Source organism: Hoplias malabaricus, chromosome 2, assembly GCF_029633855.1.
Source record: "Hoplias malabaricus isolate fHopMal1 chromosome 2, fHopMal1.hap1, whole genome shotgun sequence".
In the NCBI taxonomy this organism is placed as follows: domain Eukaryota; kingdom Metazoa; phylum Chordata; class Actinopteri; order Characiformes; family Erythrinidae; genus Hoplias; species Hoplias malabaricus.
The window spans coordinates 16,635,501-16,649,767 of record NC_089801.1 but is presented as its reverse complement, the minus strand read 5'-3'; the positions used below and the strand labels follow the sequence as shown (position 1 = coordinate 16,649,767).

Genomic DNA, 14,267 nt, shown 5'->3' with positions numbered 1-14,267 from the left:
ACACCAGCCCTATAAACCTGCTGTAGACTGTGAGACAAACACTGATAACAGATATGAAGGTGCACTGTATGCAGTGGTAAATTACTACAGCGGTATGAAAACGTTTGGGCACCCCTGATAATTATTGTGATTTTCCTTTGTAAGTCCTTGGTTTTTCAGATCAGTAATTTCAGTTAAATATATCACACAGCAGACGAACACAGACATCTGAGAGGTGAAATGCAGTTTATAGGATTTACAGAATGTGTGCAACAATTATTTTTTAAAAAATAAGGCAGGTGCATAAATCTGGACACCCTTGTCCTTTTATTGATTTGAATTACTTTAGCACTAATTATTGGAATGCAGTTTGTTTTGTAAGCTCATTGACCTTGGACCTACATACAGAGGTGAATCCAATGATGAGAAAGGGTTAAGAGGCCAATTGCAGGTTTTTCTCCTCTGAAGAATGGCAACATGGGAGCCTCAAAACAACTCTTAAATGACCTGAAAACAAAGAATACAAAGAAAACAAAGAAGGATACAAAAAGCTACCTCAGAGATTTCAGCTGTCAGTTTCCACTGTGAGGAACATAGTGAGGAAATGAAAGACCACAGGCACAGTTGTCATTCCAAGACAAACACTTGCTACCCACAGTAAAATATGGTGGCGGTTCCATCGTGCTGTGGGGCTGTGTGGTCAGTGCAGGGACTGGGAATCTTGTTAAAGTTGAGGGTCACATGGATTACAGTCAATATCAGCAGATTCTTGAGAACAATGTTCAAGAATCACTGAAAAAATTGAAGTTGCACCAGGGCTGGATACTTTAGCAAGACAACAACCCTAAACACTGCTCAAAATCTACTAAGTCCAACAATCTGGAATGACCATCTCAGTCCCCAGACCTGAATATTATTGAACATCTGTGTTGTGATGTAAAGTGGGCTGTCCACGCTCATAAATCATCAAATCTGACTGAACTGGAAATAGGAATAGGAACCGTTTAGAGGCTGTTATTTCTGTGAAAGGAGGATCTACTAAATATTGATGTCATTGTTCTGTTGGGGTGCCCAGATTTATGCACCTGCCTAATTTTATTTAAATAATTGTTGCACACTTTCTGTAAATCCTATAAACTTTATTTCACTTCTCACTTCTCACTGTGTTTGTCTGCGATTAGATTAGATTAGATTAGATTAGATTAGATTAGATTTATTTGTCACATACAAAGTTATACAAGTACAACATTGCAGCAAAATGACTTTTCTTCTGTCCACTCACATAACAGGGGTTAGGGTTAGTTAATCTTATTAACTGACTATAACTATATTTAATTGAAATAACTGATTCGAACAATCAATGATTCATAAAGAAAAATCCTGAAAATTATCAGGGGTGCCCAATCTTTTTCAAATCACTATATATTGATTATTCTTTGAATTTTACAACCGACTTTTGTGCATTTTTTGAAAACATTGTGTATAATTTCACACAGGGTGTATTCCGAATTGTCTCTGATCAAGGGTTTGTGGATTAAGCCTTTGGGTTGTGGTAAGCAGTAAGTTGACCACCAAAAATGATCAAATAGGTGGCGCAGCAGGTAGTGTTGCAGTCACACAGCTCCAGGGGCCTGGAGGTTGTGGGTTCAATTCCCGCTCCGGGTGACTGTCTGTGAGGAGTTGGTGTGTTCTCCCCGTGTCCGCGTGGGTTTCCTCCGGGTGCTCCGGTTTCCTCCCACAGTCCAAAAAACACACACGTTGGTAGGTGGATTGGCGACTCAAAAGTGTCCGTAGGTGTGAGTGAATGTGTCTGTGTTACCCTGTGAAGGACTGGCGCCCCCTCCAGGGTGTATTCCCGCCTTGCGCCCAATGATTCCAGGTAGGCTCTGGACCCACCGCGACCCTGAATCGGATAAGCAGTTACAGATAATGAATGAATGAATGATGTAATATCCACCCCCCCCCGCCCCCCTTCCATTTCTCTGAGACCTTTTTCTATTTCTGACTGCGTTACGTAGATGAATAACCTTCAGCAAAGTCTACTAGGTGTTTATAATGTGGAGAAGGATTACAGGAGAAAAGGGCTTTACATTTTTTAAATTTTGTTGGTGGTTTCTGTTCATTCCCTGACCTTGCAGTAATTTCCCTGTTATATTTCCTACTCTTTGGCTCATTTTCCTCTCAGATGTTTATTCAGATCCTCCACTTCTGATGGATTTTGGTGAATGATGTACCCATTTACCCTTTGACTTCCTGAAGTGAATGTGTGCATCCTTCTTTATTTTTTATTTTTATTTTTATTTTATTGGCAGATCCCTATTTCTGATTTTTTAAGAATATGTCTGGCATGTTCTGTTCTGATTTTGGTTGATTTTCTTTCATTCTAAAAATTATAAATAAATATATTCAGAAGAATTTACTTTAATGGAAACGTTATATATAAATATATCCAAAAGATTAAAGGACAAACATCCTAATAAAATAGAGGAGTATTTTAAATTTGTTTAACCATAAATGTGTCAGTAAACAGCACAATAAATAATGTTTTAATGTGTTAAATCGCATTATCGCATTAATACAACAACATAAAACTGAAAAATATTTATTAAGACTTGATTTATAAAAAAACAAATTTGAATAATTTATATCTCATAAAGGTAGATTTTACATCATGTGTAGCTATAGTAGAGTTCAACCAGAAGGGCACTAAAAAATCTAAACTCACTTTAAAAGTATAATCTTGACAGTTTTAAAAATAGAGTTTGAAATTTAAACTGTGTGGAAGGAGGTGGAAATGGCTTGTTGGAATCCAGCAAAAGAAATGTGTGTTTGTCAATACTTGCCAGTCCATTTTAAATCCTCAGAATAATCCTCCTACTGTACGTTGACATCCCCAGTTGAGGTCAGCCACTCCCCAGCCCCATCATATACAGAGGTGGTGGTAAATAGTTTTTCCTTCTTGAACCACCTGACAGTTTCCAGAATCTTCTTGGAGCCGGCTGAATGTCATTTTTCATTTAAATTTTGCAGATTGATAGACACCCTTATGCTTGAACATGATGTTTGTTATGGAAAGAGCCCCATTCAGGTCTCACTGTCATTGCCCACATGAGTAATGAAGTCCCCCAGCACTTTCAGCACCCATTCTAAGGTCTTCAAAAAGGCCGGGTAATCTAAACTGTTATTTGATGCATTAGCACAAACATCCCTCTTTTCCACTGGAGTGAACCCCAACGTACAGATATTGAGCCAGGGTGCCCTAGAATGAAAGAGCATGCCTCCCTTCTCAGAAGATTGGTTTCAGAGCCCATGCTGTGTGTCGAGGTGAGCCCAGCTATATCTAGCCGGTACCTCACAACTTCACAAACCAGCTCAGGCTACTTTCCTACCAGTGTGGTTACAATTTCATGTTCCAAGAGCAAGTGTCAGTAATCGAGGATCAGAACATCAGTGTCCACTCCCTCAGCCATCGCCCAACACACACTGCACCGGACCTCAATTACTAGTTCTTTCACAGGTGTTGGGCTCATGGGAGATTTAAAATAAAAATATAGTAAGAATTTACTAATGTAAATGCCATTATTTGAGATGGAAACCATACAATGAAATGTGTTCTCTGAATTTACACTTGAACACACACACACACACACACACAAAGACACACTCGTGCAACAGAGATTGTGGCTGCCAACCCCAGTGCTCAGGAAGAAGTTAGGAGTTTTCTTGCCCAAGTGTCATTCAGCCAAGGAGAAGATAACACTGTTCCTTCACTCTCACCGTGTTCAATATTCTTTATGCTTATGGGAATAAAACCATCAACATTTCAGTCCCAAGACTTCATCCCTAAACCTTAGGTCTGCCCACAGAAAATCAGATTTCAATTACACTATACTGTAAAAATTATTTACTCACCCATCCATATAATTGAATTAGGTGTTCCACTCACTTCCATGGCCACATGTGTAAATCCAATCACTTAGTAATGCAGACTGCTTCTACAAACATTTGTGAATGAATGGGTCAACTATCAGTGCTATTATAACAAAGTTGAAGCAATTGGGAATGACAGCATCTCAGCCACAAAGTGTCAAATACTACAGACCTCCAAACGTCATGTGGCCTTCACATTAGTGCGTTAAGAGCTACAGGAAATTTTTCACAGCCGAGCAGCTGTATTCATGCCTTATATCACCAAGCGCCTCCACTGGACCTCTTCTCTGGAGTGACGAATCACACTTCTCTGTCTGGTGATCTGATGGATGAGTCTGGGTTTGGCAGTTGCCAGGGGAACATAACTTGTCTGACTCCATTGTGCTAAGTGTACGGTTTGGTGGGTTGTTTTCAGGAGTTGGGACTCGACTCCTGTAGTTTTACCTACATTATGCACTACATGTGGTGAAGGAATATATTTGATTTTGGTGTGGCAGTAAAAGATTTCTGCCTTTTTCTCCTTCTGGTCTTTCTTGTCCTGTCAAATCCATGAGCTGTTTGTGTCCTCCCAAATAAAATGCATTGCGAATGTACTACTAATACATCAGTTTTTGCACTTTAAACACAAACTGCTGTGAAGTTTTTATTGTCGTTAATGAAAGTGGCTTATATAAGCATGTCAGTGTGTGCAGGGAGCTATTTCAGGGACAGATACTTTCATGTTACAAACAAATAAATATCACTTAAATGTGTACATTTGAAATGTAAAAACAGCCAAATCCAATCTGCGAAATTGATGAATGAGGCTTGTAATGGGAAAGTAAACTAATAGCCATTGAGATCATTGTTCTATTTTCAGTTTATGAAATAAAAAAAAATGTATTGAAAAGTAGTATATAATAGTATATTCCATAGTGTTTAATACCTGCAATTTGGTATATTTCCTCTCTCTTCTTGTGGCATATCAATATTCTGTGACCTATAATGAATAGATAGTTTGCATTCCTGTTGTCTGCTACAGTTCTCCCGGTATCAGGAGTGTGATGGACCTTTACTAAGAGAGCAGGCTTGGTGTCTGTAGTGAAGAACAGTGCATGTGTACAGTCAGATAGTTACTCTCAGCCATTTAGTTTGTGTTTTTTTATTGTCAACCATATAAAGTGGTGTACAGTACACAGTGAAATGAAACAACATTCATCCAGGACCAAAGTGCTACATAGAACAACTACACAATACAACACAAAGTGCACATGTGCAAAATGATTTACAATAAGTATGTGAGACATAAACAATAAATAAGGGAGGGGGCAGTGCAGTAAGGTGCCATTTTGTTTGTATTTGTATTAATGTAAACATTGTTTTTAGCAGCAGTTTTTCATTTCTGGTTTAAGTGTAAACATTGTACTTTTTTAATTTAAGCAGCAACACACTAGTGTGTGTGTGTGTGTGTGTGTGTGTGTGAGTGTGTGAGTGTGTGTGTGTGTGTGTGTGTGTGTGTGTGTGTGTGTGTGTGTGTGTGTGTGTGTGTGAAATCTCTGGTGTGTTCATTTGCTCATGTCTGGCTCAGATAGCTTGTGCAAAGAAACTGTTGCACAGTCAGGATGTGAGGGCCTGGATGCTTCAGTACATTTCTCCAGACGGTAGGAGGGTCAAGAGTGTGTGAGGGGTGTGTGTGTGGTCATCCACAATATTGGTTGTTTTGTGGATGCAGCTTATCGTGTAAATGTCTGTGATGGAGGGGAGAGAGACACAGATGATCTTCTCAGCTGTCCTCACTACCTGCTGCAAGGACTTTCGATCCAACGTGGTGCACCTGCCTCAGAACCAGTTTTGATCATCTGACAAGCAGTCTGTGTGCTGGGATTAGCATAACAGAGATGTGATCTAAGTATCCAAGGTGGGGGCAGGGCTCAGCCCGGTACGCACTGGGAAGTTTCGTGTAGACAAGGTGCAGCGTGTTTACCCGTCTTGTCACCCGTCACATGTTGATTGAATTTAGGAAGAACTGACTTAAGATTCACATGGTTGCAATCTCCAGCAACAATAAACAGTCCGTCAGGGTGTGTAGTCCACTGATAGCGCTGTACAGTTCACAGCACTCATCATGGTGCTCTCAATGGTTCCTCTGTAGAATATTGTGAGGATGGGTGATGGGAGAAAACGCAGCACTCTCTACTCGTTCTGTAGTTTTCTGAAGTCAGATGCAGTCCAGTTCATTTTCAAGGGAGCAAACGTTTGAATGCATTCATTTATTACCTTCAGAACCTTGAGTGCATTAAAGCTTCAGTGTGATCACAGCTGGTAGCTGGACAATTGACTGATTTTGGAGCATTGTGATTTTAGGAATACATCAGAATAAAACCACTCTGCTCAACACTAAATATCTCCAGTTGACTATTTGTTACTTCAACATTGTCATAAATTCCTTTTCTGCAAGTTGGTGTGTTCTGGAGATCTGGAGCATTGCTGTTTTAGACTTTAAACACACTCTCACCTCGAGATTAGACACACATTCATCTTAATCTGACTATATGAAAAAAAAAAATTATAATCTATCTATCTATCTTTACATTTATATAGCGCCTTTCTAGATACCCAAGGACGGTTTACAATCCACACTGCTCAGAACGCTCAATCCGATGCGGCAGCCAAACGCGCATAGCGTACTCTCGACCAGGAACGACCGTCCACCAGGAGGACTGCATCGGGCACTGGGGTTTCACCCAGAACAATCCATATCTGGGCACACACACATTCACTCACACAAACAGACATTCATTCACATACACATTCATTCACTCACACACCAGGACAGTTATAAGAGAAGCCAATTTACCTACCCTCCATGTTTTTGGACTGTGGGAGGAAACCGGAGCCTCCGGAGGAAACCCACACAGACACGGAGAGAACATGGAAACTCCACCCATATGGGACCCAGCGCTGAGAGGCGAACGTGCTAACCACTAAGCCACCGTGCCGCCCATCATGATACAGTCACTTTACTTACTTTTAGATGGAAGTTTTTTCTCAGAAAGACAGAGGTGTATTTTAGACAAAAAAAGTAAAATATGAGTAAAATTGCAGAATCTCAGTATCTCATTTAATCTCCCATTCTTTGATGTTGTTTGTTACAGACTACTATGCTACGATTTTATCACTGACACAGATTTGTGATGAGTAGCTGCTGACAAAACATTCATTATTATTTCGTATCATTAAATCATGACTTAAAGGGGACGCTCACCTGAAAGCCCATCAACTGAGATGGGGATCTTGCTTTTCTTAATTGTATTCATATTTCCTGTCCCTAACCCTAACCCTCTCCCTACTCTTCTATTCCCTAATTGAATTGAATTACTCATAGTAAACAAAAATCAGACAACAGATAACTTACCTGAACACACACAGACACAAGCAGTGTTGATAAATAAACAAGTAAAAACAGAATTAATAACTGTGTTTGTATTACAACTGAAACATTGCTGCTACTAACCCCAGCTGTTCCCAGCAGGTCGACCAGTGTAAATGTTTTCCCTTTTACTATAATCTCACACTGCACTGACTCTGTACTGCCCTCTTTAGTTCAGTGTGGAGAACAACAGTTAAACCGGTCTGTTGAGATGACAGTCCTTCAACATCAGACATGACAGAGATAGTCTGGAAAAACCTGCTCCAACTGTTGGTGCTTTTTAAACTACTGTGCAGTAAGTGAAAGTGAATATCAGTGCAACTAGACTCAAAAGATACTGTAATTTATGGTTACAACAAATAATCGGTACTTAATACCACTTTTAGGATTGGCGACTCAAAAGTGTCCGTATGTGTGAGTGTGTGTCGCCCTGTAAAGGACTGGCCCATCAAGACCCGAACTAGATAAGGGTTACAGATAATGAATGAATAATATCACTTTTTAAAATCAAATTAGAAATGAGGTTGGCACGGTTTACATCTAAGTCTCAAATTCTGTAAATCCCCGGGACATTAAGAGCCCTCGGGTGTTTCTGTCACTGGGTCCACTTCATTCCTTCCCCTTTACATTCATTCACATTCAGCCGGAAAGTGTCTGTACCTTCATTTTTGGTCGTCATCATCATGATTAAAATAATTCTAATTTTCCATGATAAAATTATATTAAATTTGCTTGCTGTGAGGATTTGACGGCTGTCAGCCACATGAACATCACTGAGATGCTGGTGTTGATGATTATTTTGGAAATTCAAACTCATTACCAGAGGAACTCCATCGCTCCAGAGAACACAGTTCTACTGTCCTCTATGGGGTTTTCGTTTCCCTATGTTGAGAAATTAAAACTTTTATTATTATTATTATTAATTTCCTAAAATAAAGTGGTAAATCTTTTAATTCTAGATTATTGTATTAACAGCGTCACAGTGGTGCAGCAGGTAGTGTCTCTGTCACAGCTCCAGGGTCCTGGAGGTTGTGGGTTCGAGTCCCGCTCAAGGTGACTGTCTGTGAGGAGTCTGGTGTGTTCTCCCTGTGTCTGCGTGGGTTTCCTCCGAGTGACTGTCTGTGAGGACTGTGGTGTGTTCTCCCTGTGTCTGCGTGGGTTTCCTCCGGCTGACTGTCTGTGAGGAGTGTGGTGTGTTCTTCCTGTGTCTGAGTGGGTTTCCTCCAGGTGACTGTCTGTGAGGAGTGTGGTGTGTTCTCCCTGTGTCTGTGTGGGTTTCCTCCGAGTGACTGCCTGTGAGGAGAGTGGTGTGTTCTGCCTGTGTCTGCGTCGGTTTCCTCCGGGTGACTGTCGTGAGGAGTGTGGTGTGTTCTCCCTTTGTCTGCGTGGGTTTCCTCCGGGTGACTGCCTGTGAGGAGTGTGGTGGGTTCTCCTCCGGGTGCTCCAGTGTCCTCCCACGCTCCAAAAACACACGTTGGTAGGTGGAGTGGAGACTCAAAAGTGTCCATAGGTGTGAGTGAATGTATGAGTGTGTGTTGCCCTGTAAAGGACTGGTGTTCCTGTCAGTGATTCTGGGTAGACTCCGGACCCACCGCCGCCCTGAACTGGATAAAGGTTACAGACAATGAATGAATGAATTAATTAATTATTTTATTGTGTATTTGTTGAAAACTTAAATTAAAGTGAATTTCACAAGCATTCACTTCCACTGTCAGTAAAATTCATTCATTAAAAACATTTTCATCATTACACCTTGTGTGCTCTTTATCTTAAACATCAGGACCAATGGGTTCTTGATTAAAATGCAAAAAAAAACTCTAAAACTGGATGATGGAAGAAATGTATTAACATATATATATAAAGTACATAACATACACCTCATACATATTCATATATACTGCCCACAGAATATAAACACTGCTGCTGGGGTAATAACAGACCTCACTGTGTACAACAAAAAAAACTTGATCTCAACATCATTTTCTTAACTTATACTAAATCTGTAACTTAATTAAGGTAACTCTGTAACATTCCCTGTCCTGTGGTGGATTGGTCTTATCTTTTTTCTTGTTAGTGATCTCTTTCTCGCCCTTCCTCACAGCTCAGTAGACTGCTCCTCTGGCCTGTCCGGCGTCTTAGGGGACTGCTCCTCTGGCCTGTCCGGCGTCTTAGGGAACTCCTCCTCTGGCCTGTCCAGCGTCTTAGGGGACTCCTCCTCTGGCCTGTTTGGTGTCTTAGAGGACTCCTCCTCTGGCCTGTCCGGCGTCTTAGGGGACTGCTCCTCTGGCTTGTATGACATCTTAGGGGACTCCTCCTCTGGCCTATCTTGCCTCTTGCGGGACCCTGCCTCTGGCGTGTCTTGCCTCTTGCGGGACCCCGCCTCTGGCCTGTCCAGCTTCTTGGGGGACCCCACCTCTGGCTTGTATGTCGTCTTAGGGGACTCCTCCTCTGGCCTGTCTTGCCTCTTGCAGGACCCTGCCTCTGGCCTGTCTTGCCTCTTGCAGGACCCCGCCTCTGGCCTGTCCGGCTTCTTGGGGGACCCCGCCTCTGGCTTGTATGGCGTCTTAGGGGACTCCTCCTCTAGCCTGTCCGGCATCTTAGAGGACTCCTCCTCTGGCTTGTATGGCTTCTTATGAGACTCCGCCTCTGGCCTGTCCGGCATCTTAGGGGACTCATCCTCTGGCCTGTCCGGCGTCTTAGGGGACTCCTCCTCTGGCTTGTATGGCATCTTAGGGGACTCCTCCTCTGGCCTGTCTTGTCTCTTGCGGGACCCTGCCTCTGGCCTGTCTTGCCTCTTGCGGGACCCCGCCTCTGGCCTTTCCGGCGTCTTGGGGGATCGCGCCTCTGGCTTGTATGGTGTCTTAGGGGACTCCTCCTCTGGCTTGTATGGCTTCTTATGGCACTCCGCCTCTGGCCTTTCCAGCGTCTTGGGGGATTGCGCCTCTGGCTTGTATGGTGTCTTATGGCACTCCCCCTCTGGCTTGTATGGCTTCTTATGGCACTCCGCCTCTGGACTGTCCGGCGTCTTATGGGACTCCTCCTCTGGCCTGTTTTGCCTCTTGCAGGAACCTGCCTCTGGCCTGTCTTGCCTCTTGCGGGACCCCGCCTCTGGTCTGTCCGGCTTCTTGGGGGACCCCGCCTCTGGCTTGTATGGCGTCTTATGGGACTCCTCCTCTAGCCTGTCCGACGTCTTAGGGGACTCCTCCTCTGGCCTGTCTTGCCTCTTAGGGGACCCCACGTCTGAAACACACACACACATATATACAGGGCAGTTCCTGTTCCCTGCCTTTACTCAAAAAGTGAACAAATCCATTGCTACAATGAGAGCAAAAATCCCAGAACTAATACACCCACAAAAGTCTCTTTTATTCTGAACATTCTACACTCAAGTGTATGTGTAATCATATATAATTTGGCGTGTTAGTGTATACAGCACAAATGAGTGCTCCCCAGTTCAGATTCACACGTTTGTATTTATCTGAAAGGTAAAATATTCATTCATTCATTATCTGCAACCGCTTATCCAGATAAAATTTATGTTTTGTATAATGATAAGTATCAGGTCACACAGACAATCCATGAATCAAAAGTGAGTGGAAATTGTCTGATCTCAAAAGTCAGTATCGGGGCAATCACAGCATTACTTTTTTGAGCTCAATCTTAAGTCTGATATTCTGTTTTCTCTAGACAGCAACCTCCCACTCCCTCCTCCTACTGTAGCACACTTTGTAAATGTTGTTGTGATGTTTCTGACTTTTCCGCACAGATGCACATTCCTGTCAGATTCAGAGCTGAAGGGCGAGGGGGAACTTATTGAAATCCCCAACTGTCCCATATTTGAACACTAAATGCAGTGTTGTGTTTTGGACCCATACAGGATGACTGAGTTTTGTCCCGTATTTCTGAGGAGAGAGTGTTAAGCCCATAATTTGTTTGTAACACGTTGCTCTCAACCAGAGCAAGGGGCGGATACTCCATGGCTCCTAAACAGAGAATGTGCTTCTCATTTGTCATCACTTTTATTTAGCCAATCAGAGCCAATCATAGTTAATAACTATACTGTACTTGAAGTGTGCACTGTTTAACAGTACTACCATGGAAAATATAACACAATATAAGGCTTACATAATATAAATATATATAAATATAACATCAGTGAGCTGCTGACAATAAGCCAAAGCCCAAATGCTGTAGTCATTAGTAAGAAGTACTTTATCAGTTAATTAAAAACAGTCATATCATCTGTAGTGTTTCATTCATAGATTTCATAGATTCTCACCTGCAGACTGCGCTGTCTCTCCTGCTTTTTGCTTCTTTTTCTGAGTGAGAAAATGGAGAACATTTGTTTTAATGGTAGTATGAAATGTGAATGTTTAGTAGTTTATTTGTTCCCGTCAAGAGTAAAGTATATTGTAAAGTGAACAGAAGGATTATAAATGTTTAAATATTTACCCCAGGGTTCTTGATGAATATCTTTGCTGTTAGGGGAGTAAAAGACAACAGATTTAAACAGAGTATCACAGTCTACAAACAGAAATCTGTAGAGCTTCATGAGGATCTCTACATTTCTAGCTTCTGTTTATTTCACAGATTCTTCCAGAAATAATAATCAAGTACTTACATGATTTCGGCACCTGAAACATCAGAACAGAACATCAGCTTTAGCATTTATTTATTTATTTATTTCTACTGTCAATGCAGTAAATCACTGAAATCAGGGATATGAATTATTTCAAATAGGAATAATTATATGTTATTGTTTCAGTAATGATAATAATTATTTATTTTATTTATTTAATATTACACTTATACCATGTATCGTTAATGTACTAATCTCATTCTGTGACAATTATTAACTTTTAATTTGTTCCACCAAACTGTAAAAAATATTTATTTTCATCACTCCAAAAATTTTCTTCGTTAAAAGTTGTAAGGAAACTAAACGTGCTGTTATACTACTAAACTAATATCTATCAATGAAAGTTAGAATTAGCATATGAACAAATAATTTTACAAATCTGTATTAAATGATACATTACATTTCGTTTAATCCAAACTCTAACATCCTCTAGTGCTCTGTGATTACTGTCACAATCCAGAAATCCTTTGTCCTCATGAAATACACAGTCCACAGTGAGTGTGTTTTCTCTGTTTACACTTCCTCCGCTCTGTGGGAGAGTACTGTCTTGTTTAATCGTGTGATGGAGCACCACTACCACAGCAGGCTTGGTGTCTACAAAAAATAAAAGATACATGTAAATATCAAATAATTAAACTCATCCCCCCCAAATTATTCAGCCTTTAAACCCTGAGGTCCTTAAAGTTTCAGTCTGATCACGGCTGGTACCTGATAAACTCTGAAGCTTCTGCAGTGCCGCTTCAATATCAGTTCCAGCTCGAGACACAACGGAAGAGAAGAACAGAATAAAATCACACTCCTCCATTTTAGAGACCTCCTTCAGGCCCCTTTTTCGTTCTTTCAGCTTTTTAATGAATCCCTTGTGTGAATGCAGTGTGTTTCCAGACACATCCTGAAAATACTTCCGTTTTCCTAAAAAATATATGACACACAGCATCCAAAAAAACACCAACAATACACAAGCATACACAACATTTAGTTGCTGTTAATAATAACTGCTGTTAATTAAGATGTGGTAAATCTTAAATAACAGCAGTTATTATTAACATCATTGTTTAACAAGAAACAAATATTTGAAACACTCAGTTTTATTAAAATCAAATCTTCAGTAACCTCAATTACCTCAGTTCTGCTCTGAGCACCATTTTCAGAATGCAGTACAGACACAACTGAGGAAGTGTGAGATTTTGTATAAAATGTCATTACCAAGCTGTTTGTATTTGATAATGATGTTTTATACAAAGTGTATATTAATAAAAAAAGTATTGTCAGGTAGGCAGGGGTCAAAATGCAGAAATTAAAGACAGGGCAGATTGATCCATGATCAGTAATCAAACAAATTAGTCAAAGTCAGCCACAGAAAAACAAGACAACATGAGCGTGGTTCTGCAAACATTAGCGCTTTGTCATTTCACTGTTTCCATTTAAGAGTTTTCATCTCTCCACTAACTGGGGCAATTCCTATACTCATTGTGTATGAAAAAGTGAACCAGTCCAGTGCTACAATGAGAATAAACAACACACTAGTGATCGAGCTATATGGGTTTTTTGATAGCCAATGCCGATGCCGATCTTTAGGCAGCAGTAGTGGCTGATGGCCGATATGTAAAGCCGATATTCCCATTCCTCAGGCAGTGAATAAACTAGAGGCATTTTCATGATTTATTTTTACAGAAAACACTTCAAATTTGTAAAAGAAACCATTTAGAGTCCTGAAACCATTTGAATCTCTCGCGCAGTGTCTGGCCCTGAAAACGTATGCGCTCTGCTGCATGTTTGTCCCTCCTCCTTGGGTGCACATGCCATAACTCTGCCCCTGATTGGTCTACAGACTTGATTGACATGTTGTTGGAAACCTGAGAGCCTAAGCAATGTGGCAGTGTGACATGGGTCCACGGGGATCAAATTTTAATTATTTTTTGAAAATATGTACTATTTTTCGGCCAGTACTCTTTATACAAACATGAGGATTACTCACGAACGGTTTGACGGAGAGACTCAGATTTAGTCTTGTTTTGAAGGGGAATATCTAAGGAAAGCACTGCTGTGTTAACTTTGTGTGGGAACCACTTGTGGGCTCTTCAGGCTTTGAGAAGCTGCGGTTTTATCATTGATGAGGATGAAACTTGAAGTTTGGAATATCTTATTTTTTTTTGAAAAATAATTCATACCGTTTTCTCTGATGAGACAGCATGTACTTGTGCTCAATGATGTCTGCTTGTAAGATGGTAAAATGGACACAAGGGGCGCTCTAACAGCTAGAATGACGGTGCTGCCCACAGCTTTGCCTGTGTGCATTGTGAAAATATC

The 14,267-nt window shown here is 41.0% G+C and overlaps 1 protein-coding gene across 1 annotated transcript in view; it reads right to left on the bottom strand.

Annotated features, from left to right (window-relative positions):
• Positions 1–8,369: 8,369 nt before the first annotated feature.
• The window catches only part of LOC136686157 (neurofilament heavy polypeptide-like), an 11,993-nt gene continuing 6,095 nt past the window's right edge, over positions 8,370–14,267 (bottom strand). The window contains exons 8-13 of the mRNA XM_066659728.1: positions 12,666–12,869; positions 12,358–12,551; positions 11,940–11,952; positions 11,771–11,796; positions 11,598–11,637; positions 8,370–10,558 (exon numbers count right to left, since the gene is read on the bottom strand). Coding sequence (XP_066515825.1) covers positions 9,414–10,558; positions 11,598–11,637; positions 11,771–11,796; positions 11,940–11,952; positions 12,358–12,551; positions 12,666–12,869 — 1,622 coding nt within the window. The 3' untranslated portion in view covers positions 8,370–9,413. The remainder of the gene's footprint in view (positions 10,559–11,597; positions 11,638–11,770; positions 11,797–11,939; positions 11,953–12,357; positions 12,552–12,665; positions 12,870–14,267) is intronic.